Source organism: Pan paniscus, chromosome 9, assembly GCF_029289425.2.
Source record: "Pan paniscus chromosome 9, NHGRI_mPanPan1-v2.0_pri, whole genome shotgun sequence".
NCBI lineage: Eukaryota > Metazoa > Chordata > Mammalia > Primates > Hominidae > Pan > Pan paniscus.
This window is the reverse complement of record NC_073258.2, coordinates 115037025-115055462: the sequence shown is the minus strand read 5'-3', so window position 1 is coordinate 115055462 and position 18438 is coordinate 115037025. Positions and strand designations below refer to the sequence as shown.

General features: G+C 42.1%; 1 protein-coding gene across 1 annotated transcript; it reads right to left on the bottom strand.

Annotated features, from left to right (window-relative positions):
* Positions 1–3995: 3995 nt before the first annotated feature.
* NNMT (nicotinamide N-methyltransferase) lies at positions 3996–17557 on the bottom strand. Its single transcript, XM_003805488.5, has 3 exons — positions 15907–17557; positions 14462–14669; positions 3996–4467 (listed from the first exon to the last, which is right to left on the bottom strand). The coding sequence occupies exons 1-3, from the start codon at positions 16058–16060 to the stop codon at positions 4035–4037; spliced, it is 795 nt and encodes a 264-aa protein (XP_003805536.1). The 5' UTR covers positions 16061–17557; the 3' UTR covers positions 3996–4034.
* Positions 17558–18438: the final 881 nt, after the last annotated feature.

Genomic DNA, 18438 nt, shown 5'->3' with positions numbered 1-18438 from the left:
TCTCTGAGCCTCCATAAGATTTATTGGTTGCCTCGTATTCTCCGAGTTGGCTGAGACTAAAATTGGAGGGGGCAGTTATAGCTTTTAAAGCTCAGCCCAGTAAGTTGTACCATGGACATCTTTTATTACTTTTGACAGCCAGATGATGGGAATCACGAAGACTGAGCTGCATGACACCAAATGGGTTAACGACCTTTTTAATAGCTTTCTTCTCTCCACTCTTTCCCCAGGATGTTACACAGAGACTTGCAGCTTCCTGCATCACAAAGGTTTGCTTAAAGTGAGACTGTTGAACATTTCCCCAGAAAGTAGGACCTTAAAAAACCGGAGCTGGGTCAGCGGTCAAAGAGATTTACAAGTTAGGACCAGAATAACCCTAGTCCTTGTTTGCTCATGACTTGGTCGGTCTGTTTGATTTCAAGGAAAGCAAATGAAAAACCAGAAGCCAAATATTTACTTAGGTCCCGGCTTCCGTCGGAGAACAGACCTGTGAGGAGGCTGCTACCAGGAGGAGGAGTCATTTCATGTCTTCGTACACGTTGTTCCCTAGACTGCCCTTTTCCTCTCGGTTGCCAAACACACCCCTATTCAGTCTGCAAGGCCCAGAGCAAATGCCACCTTTCTTCCCATCCTCCCCCTTAGCACCCTGTGCTTACGCATCTCAGAGCCCTTGTCTTGCTGTGTCTTAACTGTTTGCATGTCGATTTCTCCCCACGACTTGCAGTTCTTTAAGAACAGGGGCTATGTCTTTCATCTCCGTGGGAAAGAAAAATGTTGGTTATCAGAGCAGAGTCCCAGAGCCCAAAGAACAGCCCAGTGGCTTTCAAACGTTTTAAAAATCACAAACTAGAGTAACAAATGCATGTTATATCATGATCCAGTAACAAATATGCACATGTGTGCAGATAGACAGATGTCTGTAAAATGGAAACGAAATTTCCCAAAATAATATACCACATGCAGTGCTAATATCTGAGATTCTGTTTTCTAGTTTATTCTCTATTCGTTTTTAAAATGTGGATTTGGTGCACCAAATTGATTTTATGATACATTGATGAATGGCAACTTGCAGTTTGAGAAATATTAGTGTAGGTAACACTTCATCTGCCATCCCCCACTACCCTTGTTTTCTGATTTTCTGTTTGTATTTATTGAATGCTTCAAACTAGGGGAGGAAGGAGGAGTTTCTTTTTTTTGTTTTTTGTTTTTTTTCAGATGGAGTCTCGCTTTGTCACCCAGGCCCAGGCTGGAGTGTTGTGGTGCGATCTCGGCTCACTACAAGTTCTGCCTCCCGGGTTCATGCCATTTGGAAGCAGGAGTTTTGATTGGGAGATTGAGCAAGAAAGAGAGTGCTACAGCAGGGATGGAGCACAGAAGAAACCATATTCTGCCTATTTTTTGTCCAGCCCCTTGGACTTGCCTTGAGCTCCTATAAGAAGAAACTGACCAGACTGTTCACAAGAAAATGTATACAGATGGTCCTCGGCAGATGATGAGGTAACAGCCCAATAACCCATCATAAGTTGAGAATATCATAAGTCCAAAATAAATTTAATGCACCTAATGTATCGAACATCATAGTTTAGCCTAGCCTACCTTAAATATGCTCAGAACTCTTTCATTAGCCAAAAACTGGGCAACATCATCAAACACAAAGCCAATTTTGTAACAATAAAAATAAAAGATCAAAATTCAAAATTTGAAGTACAATTTCTACTGAATGCATATAACATTTGCACCATCATAAAGCCCAAACATTGTAAGTCAAACATAAGTTGGGGTTCGGGCACGGTGGCTCACTCCTGTAATCCCAGCACTTTGGGAGGTTGAGGTAGGCAGATCACTTGAGGTCAGGAGGTTGAGGCCAGCCTTGCCAACATGGCTAACATACAAAATACAAAAATTAGCTGGGCATGGTGGCACACGCCTGTAATCCCAGCTACTCAGGAAGCTGAGGCGGGAGAATTACTTGAACCCGGAATGTGGAGGTTGCAGTAAGCCAAGATCTTGCCACTGTACTCCAACCTGGGCTCCAGAGAGAGACTCCATCTCAAAAAAATAAAATAAAAATAAGTTGGGGATCATCTGTAAACTTCAGGCACAAACAAGGCTACTTAAGGGTCTAGATCAGGGGTCTACAAACTACAACCCTTGGGCCTAATCTATCCATCCATCTGTTTTTATAAATAAAGTTTTATTGGAACACAAACACGCACATTTGTTATATACTGCTATAGCTGCTTCTGCTACAACTGCAGAGTTGAGTAGCTGCAATTAAGACTGTATAACCCACAAAGCCAGAAATATTTACTATCTGGGCCTTGACAGGAAAAGTTTACCAATCCCTGGAATAAATGAAAAGTGTTTCTTACCACTCTGGGAGGAAACCAGGATGGCTCTGAGGCATCTAAAGCAGAGTGTTAGGCATGGGCAGTATCCTTCTCAAAAGAGGGCATATTGGTCCCTTTCCAGCATCCTCAGGCTGGGCTCAGGGGCCCCAGCATCACAGCCTGAGCAGGAGAGCCTCAACAGGGAGATTCTGGATAGGGACTGCTGGTGCAGGTACACTACTGCCCTTGGAAGGACCTGGGAGCACTTAGGGTGTTTCTGGGACTATGAAGATGAGGGCTGTTGAGTCAGCTGACACTGGGATTTCATTTTCATTCTTGTGCCTGGTGCGTGAAAGAAAGATGCTTGGAGAGTGCTAAATGTTTGCTAGAGATTTCTTAAATCAAAAAGGAATTGGCAGCATGTGGTATAGAAACTGAGTTGTATCACAGCCTCTCTCAAAGGCAATGCCAGTAAAGAGTCCAGTGCCTGTAGCCGAGAACAGGAATCCTCTCTCCTGATTGGAGAATAAGCCATCTTTTCTCAGCTGCTTTGGCAACTAATATTGACGATGATGCGTATAATAATAATGATTGTAACTAACATTTACTGAATGTTTATCAAGCACCATGCAATATTCTAGGTCCTTTACATGTAACAATTCACTTTATTTTATTTTATTTATTATTTATTTATTATTTTACTTTTTTCGAGACAGCATCGCACTCTGTCTGGAACACAGTGGTGCGATCTCAGTTCATTGCAACCTCCGCCTCCCGGGCTCAAGCCATCCTCCCACTTCAGCCTCCTGAGTAGCTGGGACCACAGGCATATGCCGCCACACCTAGCTAATTTTTTTGTATTTTTAATACAGTCAGGGTTTTTGCATGTTCCCCAGGCCAGTCTCGAACTCCTGAGCTCAAGCAATCTGTCTGCCTCAGCCTCCCAAAGTGCTGGGATTACAGGCACGAGCCACAGTGCCTGGCCACAATTCACTTTAATTCTCTTAATAAAAAGACTATTTTAATCTCATTTTATAGATGAGGAAAGTGAGGCACTGCAAGGTTATATAACTTGCCTAATGAGAAACAGCTAATAAGTGGCAGAGTCTGAATTTGAAAATGGAGTGATCTTTGTAGCTTAAAAAAATTTTTTTTTGGATTGCTGGGATGAACAGAAATGCTGGACAGCTGTTCTCTGGCCCCTGAGGCCAGAGTGGAGTCTAGCAAACAACTATACCCACAGGGCAGCCTGAACAGCGGCAGAGGCCAGGGTTTGGTAGCCTCTCCAGGGAGAAGGCAAGAGTTAAAGAATAGGAGAAGCCCATTCCTGGGAGAGAAGGAGCCAGCAGTGCCCCCTTAGGAAACTAATAGTGAGTAACTGCAGACACTTCTCTGTAGGCAGGTATGGGCTTGAGCCGCCATAACTAGATGTTTAGGGAAGTGAGGTCTTCTTTTGTAAGCACAGGCAATGAAGACTGGAATACTAATTGCTCATCTTTGGGTCCCATAGCACCAACATTTGTGTGCAGCACCAAGTAAGTGGTCAATGGATTGCTTGTAGACTGACCTCTCTAGTCCCGTCCTAGATGAACCATTGGGCCCCAACCACTGAGCCTCTACTCAGCACATGACTTGGCAGTTAGAAACAAGGACTAAAGTCAACTGGACAGGTCAAAGGAATTGCTTTAATTGAAGTCACAGGCATCACAGGGGTCTGCTCAGCTTCCTCCCCACCAGGGAGAAAAGTCCTTCGTTGTTGGCCATGGTGGAAGAATAACTTTGCGAGATCACCTCAAACCATTCGATTGTGTAGCCAGCCTCTTTCACAGCAGCCTCTACTGCCTCCCGGCCCAGGGGGAGGCTGGAGAACTTCTGCTCACCAATCATGTAGTAGCTGCTCTTCAGCGCATCCATGATCACCAGGAAGCCCCCTGGCTTCAGTAGGCTGCCGAGGTTCCTGAGCGCACTGCAGTAGGTGGGGAGGTCTGGGCAGGCGGCATCCAGACACAGTGTGCTGAGCACGCAGTCAGCCGGGGGTAAGGGGACGGCCCCCAGTGGCTGGCTCTGAGTCACATCACACTTCAGCACCTGCTTGACCGCCTGTCTCAACTTCTCCTCCTTCTCTGGACCCTTGACTCTGAAAAACACAAACCCACAGACATTGTTTTCCACTCCAGTCATGGGGAACCCAGATCTCTTGGGTCAAGGCTAAAAATGGCCGTATTGTCCCAGATGTGTGTCCTTAGGGCCACCTCTATCGGGAAAGGAGAGAAAGAAGAACTGAGGGGTCATTTTGGCATTTGAATGAGACCATATTACCCTGAGCTATGTTAAATCTCTTCATAAAGTGAATAGTATGTGAAAATGATAATAATACCTAGCAGCCTGCTTCTACCGTGGACTTCCCTCCATGAAATTATTCTTCCTTCACTGCTTAGTATAGTACTCACTTATACTATACTGGCTCATTTATTAGTATTTATATGTTATTATTATTATACTTGATCCATCTGCCAAACTGTAAATTAGCGGCTACTTGACCCATACAGAATAAGTATTAATAATAAGGGGTTTCAAATGCTGAAACATTATCTTTGCAGTAGTTGCTGATCAATAAGAGTGATGAGGTCTTCCATAGATATTTTTAGGAACTATTGATCATTATCCCACAGCTGTGAACAGGGCACTCCTGGAGAGAAGAAAGCTACATTTCCCATTCTCAGATTCCAACAAATATTGCAGATAGTATGTTTTCTGACAGAGATCATGTTTTTGGTAGCCTTGCCAGGAACCCTGTCCTTTTCTGCCAAATCAATGGCATGTTTTGGGTTTTTTGTTTTGTTTTGTTTCTAGAGACAGGGTCCTGTTCTGTTGCACAGAATGGAGCTCAGTGGCGCCATCACAGCTCACTGCAGCCTCAAACTCCTGGGCTCAAGGGATCCTCCCACCTCAGCCTCCCAAAGCACTGGGATTACAGGCTTGCACCACCATACCAGGCTAATTTTTTTATGTTTTATAGAGACAGGGTCTCCCTATGTTGCCAGGCTGGTCTCGAACTTCTGGCCTCAAGTGATCCTCCTGCCTCAGCCTCTCAAACTGCTGGAATTGCAGGCATGAGCCACCACCACACCTGGCCCAGTGGTGATTTCTCAAGAGAAAAATCAGTTAATAAAAGAATGAAAGAAGAGAAGGCAAGGGCAGGAGATGGGACAGAGTGGCTTGTATCCTATTTGAATTTGTTAAAGGAGGAAGAAAGGAACAAACAAACAAATGATCAAAATTAAATAAACAGAGTGCACAAGAGAAACCAGAGAGCAGGGGCAGACAAAGGAGAAAGAAGTAGCAGAAGATCAGATAAGTGAGAAAAGGGGAAGAAACATTGAGTGTGTTAAGGGCCCAGGCCCCAGAGCACTAAGAGTAGGAGTGACCCCTGGGTATTGCACTCTTGGAAGGAGTTAACCAGCAAAGCATTGTGGAGCAGATCCAGTCTCACACTCAGGAAACACACACTCCACCATCTGATGCAGACTCCAGGAGAAAATGGCCACTTGGGCATCAAGGCTTGACAGACAGCAGAGATGGCCCCACATTCCAGCAAGTGAGGGAGACTTTCACTAGGACCATTTCTAGTTATGAGGAAAAGTCAATGGTTTAAATAAAACTTGATTTGAGAGAGTGGACACTAGTCATGGGCATCTTAAATATTCACTTAAAATCTTAATCCTAGCGAATATAATCACTTCGTTGCAAACATGCTTTATGCTTGCTATAATTTTCCATTTAAGGAGCTTAGCAATTAGCAGATGAAAAGATGCTCAACATTGTCAGTCATCAGAGAAATGCAAATCAAAAAAAACCATGAGATACCACTTCACATCACTATGACGGCTATAATAAAAAAGACAGATAATACCAAGTGTCGGCAAGGATATGCAGAAACTGGAACCTACATACGCTGCTGCTGACAATGTAAAATAGTCCAGTTACTTTGGAAAACAGTCTGGCAGTTCCTTAAAAGGTTAAATATAGAGTTACCACATGACCCAGGAAATCTGTCTAGGTATATACCCAAGAGAAATGAAAACATATATCCATACAAAAACTTGTAAAGAATGTTTATAAACAGCTAAAAGGTGCAAACAATGCAACCGTCAACTTCTGAATAGGTAAATAAAATGTGATATATACATACAATGGAATATTATTTGGCAACAAAAAGAAATGAAATTCTGACACATGCTACAACATGGATGGACCTTCTAGACATAGGTTAAATGAAAAAAGCCAGAACCAAAAGGCCACATATTATATGATTCCATTTATATGAAATGTCCAGAAAAGGCAAAGCTACAGAGACTGAAAGCAGACCAGTGGTTGCCAGGAGCTGAGGGATTTGGAGAGAAATGGGAGTGGCTGCTAATGGGTACAGGATTTCTTTTGAGAATTATGAAAATGTTGTAAAATTGATTGTGATGAAGGTTGCACAACTCTGAAAGTATACTAAAAACTACTGAATTTCGCAATTTAAATGGGTGCATTAATTGTGTGGTATGTGAGTTATATCTCAATAAGCTGTTATATTAAAAGAGAGAGAGAGAGAGAGATGAGCTTAGCAAGGTGTTGATTTGGGGGAATTCCTACCAACCACTAAACTGGTATCTACATAGAAAACAAAAATTATCCTTGGTTGGGTCTACCTGCTCCTTTATCAAGGCTAGAAATGGTAGCAGGGTGACCACTTTGTCCTGATTTGTCTCAGACTTTTCTAGTTTTAGCACTGAAAAATCCCATATTCTAAGTCCCCCTTGCAGTCCTGGACAAAGCAGACAGTCATTCTAAGGTGGGAAACTAGTTACAAAGCTACCACCCAGCCTTGATACAACATGGAAGTTTTCATAGAACACTTTAAGAATAACAACAACAACAAAAAAAAACACTGTAGAAGTGTGTGAGAAACATGTATTTGAATAGACAAACTAATCTAGAGCAGAAAAACTTAAGTAACCTATCTGCAGATAGGAATAATAATAAAGTGTATACCAAAAGGTAGAGTAGTAACAACATAGTGTTCTGGGGGATGTGTTTCGGGATGATCCTGTGTAACGGGAATATTGTGTAAATGTGTGTTTGATTCCAACAGAAGCAGAACAAACCTCCGTGCCCTATTGCGTATTAAGCTATTTGAAACACTTGAGTTACCACAGAACTAGAACTTACCAGTCAGATGATGACGCAAATTGTTCCCAAACTGTGAGCCACACTGTGAAGTCTCCAAAGCTCACAGAGAATGTGCCAATTTGAGAGGGAAATTTGCTAGAAACACCCAGTGTCATAGATCCCTGCTTGTCCTTGGACACACAGCAAACATTGGGGAAGTCAGTTGCCAAGGTAGCTGTGTAAAGCCTGCATACACCTCGGGGCAACGCAGGGAAATGGACTCACCGGAGACCCAGCCAATTACTACTTTGCCTCACGTTTAGCTCATGGGGTAGGTAATAAACACACACCGGCAAAGTGCTATGCTGTTTTGCAGAAAGCTAACAGTGGTGTGGCCATTTCTTTAGTTCTAAAGGTCTGCCCTTTCAAATGAATCAATATGCAAAAAAAAGGTAGCCCTGTCCTCTGTAAATATGCATCTATAAAAGCCTGAGGGGTATGGGGAGGAAGGGAGGGAGGCAAGAAAGGATGAAGAGGAGGGCCCGAGGAAGAACCCTTTCTGAGAATGTCTTCCCACATTCCAGGTGAACTATCCTGAGATTTAGAGGTGGTTCCTCCTGCCCTGTCTCAGCAAGGCTGGCAGTGCATCAGAATCTCCCTGACAAGCTGTTTTTCATTGTCCTCACATCCCCAAAGCCCCATCCTCAGAAGTTCCTGCAGGCTCTCCTGAGAAAGAACCATCAAAACAGGTCAAGGAAATCAAGGCTAAGTAAGCTTGGAGGTCACTGTGAGAATTGTACGGGCAAGGAATAATCATTAGTGCATCTTTGATAGAGACCACACCCCACACCCGAATCAGGTGAATGATATTCTAGGAGGAAAAGTCTGAAAAGCAAAATGTGAGTATTCATGTATTTTCCAAATATGTTTTGAACCTCTATTATGTTCAGGAAATAGGCTGGGCACTGGGGACACAAGGATGAACAAATGAGAAACAGATTCTAACCTCATGGAGATTGTAGACGGGTGGGTGGCGGGAGAAAGCATTAACCCAGTGATCACTCATAGAAGTGGAAATTAAAACTGACAAATGCAAGGAAGGAAAGGAGCATGGCACTAATGGGGAGATGTTGGGAGCTCCCCTTGACCTAGAGGATCAGGAAAAGCTCCTCCAAAAAGGAGTCGGGCAAGCAGAGATATAGAGGATAAATATGTAGGAGTTAACCAGACTGAAGCAAGCAGGGAGGGCGGGAGGAAATTCCAGTAAGAGGAAACCGCAAGTGCAAAGGCCACGTGGTGGCAGGAAACACAGGAGGAGAGAGCCAACGTGGCTGGATTGTGGGGAAACAGGTTGGCAGGAGCCAGACTAGGCAGGGCTTTGTGGACCATGACAGGAATTTTGCTTTTCATTCCAAAAGCTCTGGAGAGTCACTAGGGAGCACTAAGGAGGAGAGTGACATGATCAGATTTACATTTTGAGAGGGTCACTTGGGCTGCAGAACAGCGAAGAATTGAGTGGAGGGGCAAGAGTGGAAGTGGGAGGCCAGTCAGGAGGGAGACAGGGGTAGCTGAGACCAGGTGATGGTAAACATGGGAAGAAATGGGTTACAGAGGAAGTCAGGAAGTAAAATGGACAGAGCTTGATGTTAAGTTAGATATGGAACATGACAGAGAGGGAAAGGACAAATTGACTTCCAGGTTCTGGCTTGTCCAATTTATTATATGATGGTGCCATTCAAGGAGCTAAGAATACCAGAAATAAAGCAGATCTGGAGCAGATGGTAGCTCTGTTTTGGACACACTGAGTTTGAAGTGCTCTGAGACCTGTGAGTAGAAATGTTTACAATTGAGGAAATAGCTAGTTGAAGGTTTCTTAACCTGCCCTGTGAATTTTCCTGGGGAGATAAGGTGGCAAGAGCACCTATTTAAGAGAGAGGCATCCTTGTAAAAGGCGGGAATGTTTCCTAGGTATCACTGAAACAATCATCATGATCATCAAGATCCTGGTTTTGAAAAAGCTTATCAATATCCTTTTGCAAGCTGTGAAAGTCCAGAGATGCTTTGGAATAGAAGTGGTTCACTAGTTTGTGGAACACATTTGGCACAACTGTGTCTATTTTTGGACAACATACAAACATCTTTTTAAATAGAAATGGAGGTCTTTGCACAGAGAGCATTTACCTCAGAGAACTGCCACCTCGACAGGGGCCTAAGCTTTCTTCTGTCAGGTATGCTGAGGTTAAGAGGAGCACACTACCTGACTTCAAACTGTACTACAAGGCTACAGTAACCAAAACAGCATGGTACTGGTACCAAAACAGAAATGTAGAACAATGGAACAGAACAGAGCCCTCAGAAATAATACCACACATCTACAACCATCTCATCTTTGACAAACCTGACAAAAACAAGAAATAGGGAAAGGATTCTCTATTTAATAAATGGTGCTGGGAAAACTGGCTAGCCATATGTAGAAAGTTGAAACTGGATCCCTTCCTTACACCTTATGCAAAAATTAATTCAAGATGGATTAAAGACTTAAATGTTAGATCTAAAACCATAAAAACCCTAGAAGAAAACCTAGGGAATACCATTCAGGCCATAGGCATGGGCAAGGACTTCATGACTAAAACAGCAAAAGCAATAGCAACAAAAGCCAAAATTGACAAATGAGATCTAATTAAATTAAAGAGCTTCTGCCAGCAAAAGAAACTAGCATCAGAGTGAACAGGCAACCTACAGAATGGGAGAGAAATTTTACAATCTACCCATCTGACAAAGGGCTAATATCCAGAATCTACAAAGAACTTAAACAAATTTACAAGAAAAAATCAAACAACCCCATCAAAAAGTGGGCAAAGGATATGAACAGACACTTCTCAGAAGAAGACATTTATGCAGCCAACAGACACATGAAAAAATGCTCACCATCACTGGTCATCAGAGAAATGTAAATTAAAACCACAATGAGACACCATCTCACACCACTTAGAATGGTGATCATTAAAAAGTCAGGAAACAACAGGTGCTGGAGAGGATGTGGAGAAATAGGAACACTTTTACATTGTTGGTAGGACTGTAAACTAGTTCAACCATTGTGGAAGTCAGTGTGGTGATTCCTCAGGGATCTAGAACTAGAAATACCATTTGACCCAGCCATCCCATTACTGGGTATATACCCAAAGGATTATAAATCGTGCTGCTATAAAGACACATGCACACATATGTTTATTGTGGCACTATTCACAATAGCAAAGACTTGGAACCAACCCAAATGTCCAACAATGATAGACTGGATTAAGAAAATGTGGCACATCTACACCATGGAATACTATGCAGCCATAAAAAATGATGAGTTCATGTCCTTTGTAGGGACATGGATGAAGCTGGAAACCATCATTCTGAGCAAACTATCGCAAGAAGAGAAAACCAAACACCACACGTTCTCACTCATAGGTGGGAATTGAACAATGAGAACACATGGACACAGGAAGGGGAACATCACACACCGAGGCCTGTCGTGGGGTGGGGGGAGGGGGCATGGATAGCATTGGGAGATATACCTAATGTAAATGATGAGTTAATGGGTGCAGCACACCAACATGGCACATGTATACATAAGTAACAAACCTGCACGTTGTGCACATGTACCCTAGAACTTAAAGTATAATAAAAAATTTAAAAAAAAAAAGGAGGAGCCACTCTCTACAGAAGCAACCAGGAGGTGCTCCATGCCCCACCTGCTGTCAAGAGGGCCAAGGAAAACAGCTTGGACAGCACGCCTGCAACTGATTCCCACCCACCTGTGTGTGTGCCCTGGCATACCTAGAGGGAAGCCCTGCTCCAGACACCAGTGCTTCTTCTACTGTAATGTGCATACCACCCTTAGCAGATCTTACAGTGAAGGTTCTGATTCTGTAGGTAGCTAGTGGGGCCTGACAGCCTGCATTTCTAAAAGCTCCCACGTGTTGTCAAAACTACTAGTCCAGGGACCACAAGCCTAAGCTATGCATTCCAAGTTCCAGGAACCATAGGTTAAGTAATGCAGCTTCTACAATTTCTTAAGGAAAGAGCTCATTTTCCTCTGTTCATTGTATAAGCTTGAGTAGTTGTATCTTAGTGTTTGACTTTCTTACGACTTTTTTGGATAGTTGTAAAAATGAGGGTTATTTATTTTTATTATTATTTTTTATTATTTTTGAGACAGAGTGTCACTCTGCCAGCCAGTCTGGAATGTGACCACAGCTCACTGCAGCCTCGATCTCCCAAGCTCAAGTGATCCTCTCTCCTCAGCCTCCCCAGTAGCTGGGAATACGGGTGTGCACCACTATGGCCAGCTAATTTAAAATGAGTGGTATTTAAATGCAGAGGTAGAAGAACAGGAGACAGTACATACGTCTTTGGCAGCCTTTAGCACAAGAAAAAACTTCAGATAAAGAAGAAATCATCTTGAAGGAAATAGGTTGTAGGTTGATAAAGCTACTTGAAGATGCAGGAAAGACATGAGTTGCATAGGATCATTATCATTCTTAAAATAATTAAAGCCACAGGATCTAGCACAAGGATAAGGATAAGAATGCAGAAATTTACTGCCAAAAATGCAATGTCCAACAGACTGATATTTATAGAAACTATATCTACAACTGAACAATATACACTCTTTTCAATGTAGAAAGCACATAGAACGTTTACTGAGATAGACCATATGCAGAGCCACAAAATAAATCTCTGACTACAACAAAATTTAATTTGAAAGCAATAATAATAAGATAGCTAGAAAAATCCCAATACTTTGGAAATTAAGCAATATAATTCTAAATAATTCATGGTCAAAAAAGAAATTACAAAGGAAATGAGACAATATGCTGAATTTGAAAATAATAAAAATACCACATACAAGAATCATGGGACGCAGTTAAAACAGTGCTAAAGGAAATTTGCAGCATTAAATGCCTACATTAGAAAAAGAGATATGTGAAATAAATGATGTAAGTTTCCAACTTCAGAAGCTAAAAGAAGAATTAAAAACAAGACATTTTAGAAAGCTAGAAAAAAAAAACTAGAAAAGAATTAAAATTAAAATAACTAGAAGAAAGAAAGTGATCAAAAATAAGAGCAGAAAGCAATGAAATAGAAAATGGACAGACAATAGAGAAAAATCAACAAAGCCAAAAGTTGGTTTTTGGAAAAGATTAATAAAATGATCAATCTGTAGCAAGGTTGATCAAGACAACAGAAAGAAAACAAGACAAATTACCAATATCAAGAATGAAAGAGGAGAGATCACTACAGATCCTACAGACATAACAAGGTATTAAAAGGATATTGTAAAAAAAAAAAAATGCCAATAAAGTTGACAACCAAGATAAAAAGGACAAACTTCTTGAAAAATACCACTTACCAAAACAGACAAAAGAACAAACGGAAAATCCAAGTAACCATTAAAGAAATACTGTTTTTAATAAAGTCTTCTCTCGCACAAAAATTTCAGATTCACCTGGCTTCACTGGTAAATGCTATCAATCATTTAAGAAGGAAATTATACTAATAATACTCAAACTCTTTCAGAAAATGGAAGAGGGGATATCACTCCCAACTCATTTTATGACTCCAGCATCATGCTGATATCAAAATTTGTGAAGCACACTAGAAGAAAATTATAGCTCAATTATACTTCATGACCAAGTAGTTTATGCCACTTTGGTGTAACATTCAAAATTTTCCAATGTAATTCACATTTTCAGAATACAGGAGGAAAATCATAAGACCATCTTAATAAATGCAAACAAATTTTGAAAAAATTCAACATTTGATTAAAATTTCAAAAAAGCTAGGAATGCAGAACTTAGTCTGATAAATAATATCTATGAAAAACCAATAGTTAATATACTTAATGATAAATCATTGAACATTTTTTATCCTAGAATATGGAATAAGGCACAGAGGTCTGCTGTCATCATTTCTATTCAATATTGTATTGAAAGTTTTTGTCAACATAATAAGGGCAGAAAAATAAATAAAAAGTGTAAAGTTGGAATAGAAGAACAAAACCTATTTTTATTTGCAGATACTATAATTGCATACATTCATCTTTTTATGCAGCTTGCAAAGAAGTCTGTGGGGTCTCAGCAATATGCATAGCAGCAGAGAAATGTTGCTCCAGGAGTGAATGGTCAGTTGGGGAATAGACTGGATATTGTCAGACAATCAGCAGAAGATGGAAGTGCATAAGGATATGAGAAAGACAGTGAATTGCAGGCGTGGCTACCTCTGGCTAATAGGCTATTGCCAATTTCTCGTGTTGGAAGAAATTAAAATTTACATGAACAAATGAGGTTCATTTGCATAAATTTACGTGTAGATGTGGTAGTGTAAGATCTTGACCATTAGTTGTGAGTATACAAAGTCTACTTTCATGGATGGTGATTAATAAATTCTTTTCAAGTAATTCCTTTATGTTTCTTACCTCAGTTTAAAAACCTAGTCAGATTTTGGTTGTATCTGGTGATGTCAGCATTAGCCACACTCACAGCCAAGTTCTATAGGCTTGGATGGCTACAGCAGCATGGCAGTGAGGCGAGGGACAAGCACTGACATCCAAAAGCTGCTGGTGAGAAGCTGGGTTAGCCTTTTACTTGCAGCTGTCCTAAACCTAGGTCCCAAGGTACTTGACTGCACACTGCTCTTGTCCCCACAGGCCTGGAAAATTTGGGGGTTTACTCCTCTTTGCTCAGTATCCATTTCTTCAACCCTCTCCCTGTGTCTTCCATTACTCTGGTGCACACATGCACGTGCACATACACAAATTTACAAACACGCACACACATGGGCCTATCTCATCTCTCTTGTTCTCGCTCTCTCGTTACCACTCATTCTCCATTTGGATTTCTCTTTGGTCCCTATCTGTCTGTTGCTTTTGCCAACCATCACTCAGGTACCTTCAAAAGCCAAGAAGTAGACACCAGTTTCTCTACCTGTTCCCTTCAAGATCACACACATAGGTCACCACTGGGGACCAGTCAAAGGCCTCTGGCTCTTTCTTCAGCCACTTCTCCAGCTCCTGCAGGTTCTGGTCTGAGTAGTCAGTGACGACGATCTCCTTAAAGGATTCACAAGCGGAGAGGAGCTGATAGATAGTGGGGCCAGAGCCGATGTCAATCAGCAGGTCTCCCTTCACACCGTCTGGGTTAGTGGGAGGAACAAAGAGGAGAGGTCAGGCATCTCATGGCAGTGGGCAGAGTCAAATTTACATTGTCTTCCCTGGGACTGTACTGGCGATCCTCAAAGACAGACCACTACTGTTCACAACTTTTCCCTCAAAATGTTTTTTTAAAACATCTTTTCTGGGCCAGGCACAGTGGCTCATGCCTACAGTCCCAATACTCTGGAAGGCCAAGGCAGGAGGATCACTTGAGGCCTGGAGGATGAGACCAGCCTGGACAACATAGTGAGACCTCATCTCTACAAAAAAATTTTAAAATTAGCTAGGCATGGTGGCGTGTGCCTGAAGACCTAGTTATTGGAGAGGCTGAGGCAGAAGGATCCCTTGAGTCCAGGAGTTCGAGACTATGATGAGCTGTGATCACATCCCTGCACTCCATCCAGCCTGGGCAACAGAGTGAGATCTATATCTCCAAAAAAAAAAAAAATCCCATATTTTCCCCAAATCCCTGTAATTTACATCATAGTGACAAAGAAAATATAAATATCAAAAAGACTAAAAATGTCTCACTTGAATTTTAAATAAAGCACATCAGTTTGAAAAACCTCAAACATTAATAAAATTTAAAGTCAAAAAGAAAAAAAAAAACTTTTCATTTTTTATTCCCCAATCCAGGGTGGAGGCAGGTTGCCAGGAATTTTAAGGTCTAGGAGAAGGTAAAAAAGATCTACATCTGGTGTACAGACTGAACACCAGATCCAGAAAGTCTGTTACATGGAGAATGTAAAAACTATTAAGCAATACTTTCAAGGAAAGTTAATTAAAAAAGAAATTGAGTATATAATGTCTTTCTCCAAAAATCACCCAGTTCTTCATATATTGGGAGGTCTTTATCTCATGCATATTCACAGCATTCCCTTGAGTTAGGATCAGAATAGGTACTGTTTTAGAATTTCCACTTAAGTGGCCCTTTGAGGCTAAAAGTCTCCCTCAAGTCGCCTAGCAAATCAAGGTAGACTCAGGACAGCACTCCGGTCCTCTGGTTTCCTTTTGCTTGATCAAGTGAGACAGTGGATAGAAAAGCACTTTGTAAACTGTGGAATCGCTATACCAATATTCGTTTTTATCCTAGTTAAATAAATGGGTGATGCCAAAAGGGCTGTGAAGCAACGACGAGAGACACAAAACCCAGTCGTGCCCTGAGACTCCATCTATATGACTCACATTAGTGGGGAGACATGCAGACAACAGACTTACCTAGGCAGAATATCTTGAAAAGATTTTTCAGAAGGTGCTTAAGAATCTGGCTTTCTGCAGAGTGCCTAGAACCAAACTTGTAATATTTTTCTAGGTAATCCCGAGGGTTAAAATGGCTTAGATAGGTGTCCTTGGAGGTGAAGCCTGATTCCATTATGTCTCACTTCTGTACCACTGGAGCACTGCCCTCCTTCTCTTTCCTCCAGAAGCCAGGGAGTGACCCTGCAGAAGTTGTCTTCCTGAATCTCAGGCTAACAGCATTCCTTCCATCAGTTCAGCCCTTCTTTTAGAACAGATGGTTGGTTAAACACTAACGAGAAATAGACCACAAATGTTCTGGCTGTTCTAGGAAGTGATGAAATTCCCGGAGAAGGGAGCTTAGGCGAACGGGGGTGGAGGGTATGGTAGAGGGAGGGCCATGAGCTGTATGCAATGCTTGCCCAAGGGATGAAGGCCAGCCGCCAGGGATTGTAGACCAGAGGGAGCACTTGAGCTCGTCAGGAAAATTATTTAATGCATAGGACCCCAAAGTTCAGAGAGACAGGACATCTCCTAACAAGCACCATCATTCTTCTCGTTCTTGCCATGAATCTCCCAAGAAAAGGGGTCACGAAGAATGGTTTAAATTTAAACATGTAAAAGAAAGGGGAAAAAAGAGGGGAAAGATGAGGATAGGAAATGTATTCAGGGCTAAGGAATGTTGGCTGAAAAAGGAGTCTCAGATGAAGTCTGGAAAGAGTAATTTTAAAAGCCTGGATAAGGCTTTCTGTAAAGTCTAGTCCAGCCAAACATCCCGAGACCCTCTCCTCATGCCCAGACTCTCTCTCCATCCTTGCCCTAGGCAACTGCAGCTTCACCGACCACTGCCATGACCCAGTGTCTGGCAAGCACCTCCTCCCTAAGCCTCCCCACTCCTTTCAGTCAATCCAAATCCTGATAGTTCTTTCAAAGTTAACTTTACTTCCTTTAAGAATTATTTAAGGCCGGGGGCGGAGGCTCATGCCTGTAATCCCAGCACTTTGGGAGGCTAAGGCGGGCAGATCACGAGGTCAGGAGATCGAGACCATCCTGGCTAACATGGTGAAACCCCGTCTCTACTAAAAAAAAAAATACAAAAAATTAGCTGGGCTTGGTGGTAGGCACCTGCAGTCCCAGCTACTTGGGAGGCTGAGGCAGGAGAATGGCGTGAACCCGGGGGGCGGAGCTTGCAGTGAGCCAAGATGGCGCCACTGCACTCCAGTCTGGGCGACAGAGCAAGACTCTGTCTCAAAAAAAAAAAAAAAAGAATTCTTTAAATCCCCTTTTCTGAACTCACTTTGAGACAGAGTAGGGATGGGGCTTGGCTTCAGCTCACTCCCTGCTAAAGCATTCTTTCATGCATTCCCACTGGTCACAAAACCCACACCACAAACTCACTGACGACATGTCCATTAGTCATCCTTTCACTTAATTCCAGGAACTGGCCTTAGGAGATAAACAATGTTGCGGGGTGTCCCACCTTGGGAAGGAATGCTGAATAATTGATTTACAGCCTTGTTGCCACTGGCCAGACCACCAGTTGGCCCATTCCTCAAGATAACCATTGCAACCAAGTAATGCTGACCTGCATACCCTACTTCTCATATGCTTTGCCCAGCAGCACATCCTGCCTCTGACGTCAATTCCTGTGCTTTGCCTAATAAAAAAATCCCTACCGGTTTTTTCCAAGGAGTCAGCAAGCCAGAGAATTCGCTCTCTCTTTTGTTGTGGCCCTTATGCCAGGGCGTAAGTTCCAGTAAAGCATGTTTGGGAAGACTATTGGCCTTGTGTCAATTTCTATACACTGAGAGCCAAAAAACCCATGGTCAGTAACATTGTGGCCTTAGAATTTATTCTACCCAGCCAGGCACTTGATTTTTTTTTCTTTTTTCTTTTCTCCCTCTCTTTTTTTTTCGGTTGCTATTTATTTTTCTTTTTAAAAACTTTTTGTGGGTACAGAGTAGGTGTATATATTTATGGGTTACATGAGATATTCTGATAGAGGCCTGCAATACAAAATAATCACATCAGGGTAAATGGGGTATCCACCACTTCAAGCACTTATTTTTTTGTGTGTTACAAACAACCCAATTATACTTATCTAGTTATTTTTGAAGGTACAAATAAATTATTTTTTACTATATTCACCCTGTTGTGCTAGCAAATATTAGGTCTTATTCAATCTTTCTAACTTTTTTTTTTTTTTTTTTTTTGAGGTGGAGTCTCACTCTGTCACCCAGGCTGGAGTGCAGTGACGCGATCTCAGCTGACTGCAACCTTCACCTCTTGGGTTCCAGCGATTCTCCTGCCTCAGCCTCCCAAGCAGCTGGGACTACAGGTGCACACCATCACGCCCAGCTAATTTTTGTATTTTTAGTAGAGACGGGGTTTCATCATATTGGCCAGGCTGGTCTTGAACTCCTCAGGTGTTCCACCCACCTCGGCCTCCCAAAGTGCTGGGATTACAGGCGTGAGCCACTGCGCCTGGCCTCTAACTATTTTTTATACCCATTA

What these genes read in the sequence shown, in the direction of transcription:
- NNMT (XM_003805488.5), bottom strand. Translation starts at nt 16,060, where the DNA reads ATGGAATCAGGCTTCACCTCCAAGGACACCTATCTAAGCCATTTTAAC. An exon ending in TTTCAAGATATTCTGCCTAG is followed by an intron (nt 14,670 to 15,906) that starts GTAAGTCTGTTG and finishes CCACTAACCCAG; the next exon opens with ACGGTGTGAAGGGAGACCTG. An exon ending in TGTGATCTTGAAGGGAACAG is followed by an intron (nt 4,468 to 14,461) that starts GTAGAGAAACTG and finishes TGTGTTTTTCAG; the next exon opens with AGTCAAGGGTCCAGAGAAGG.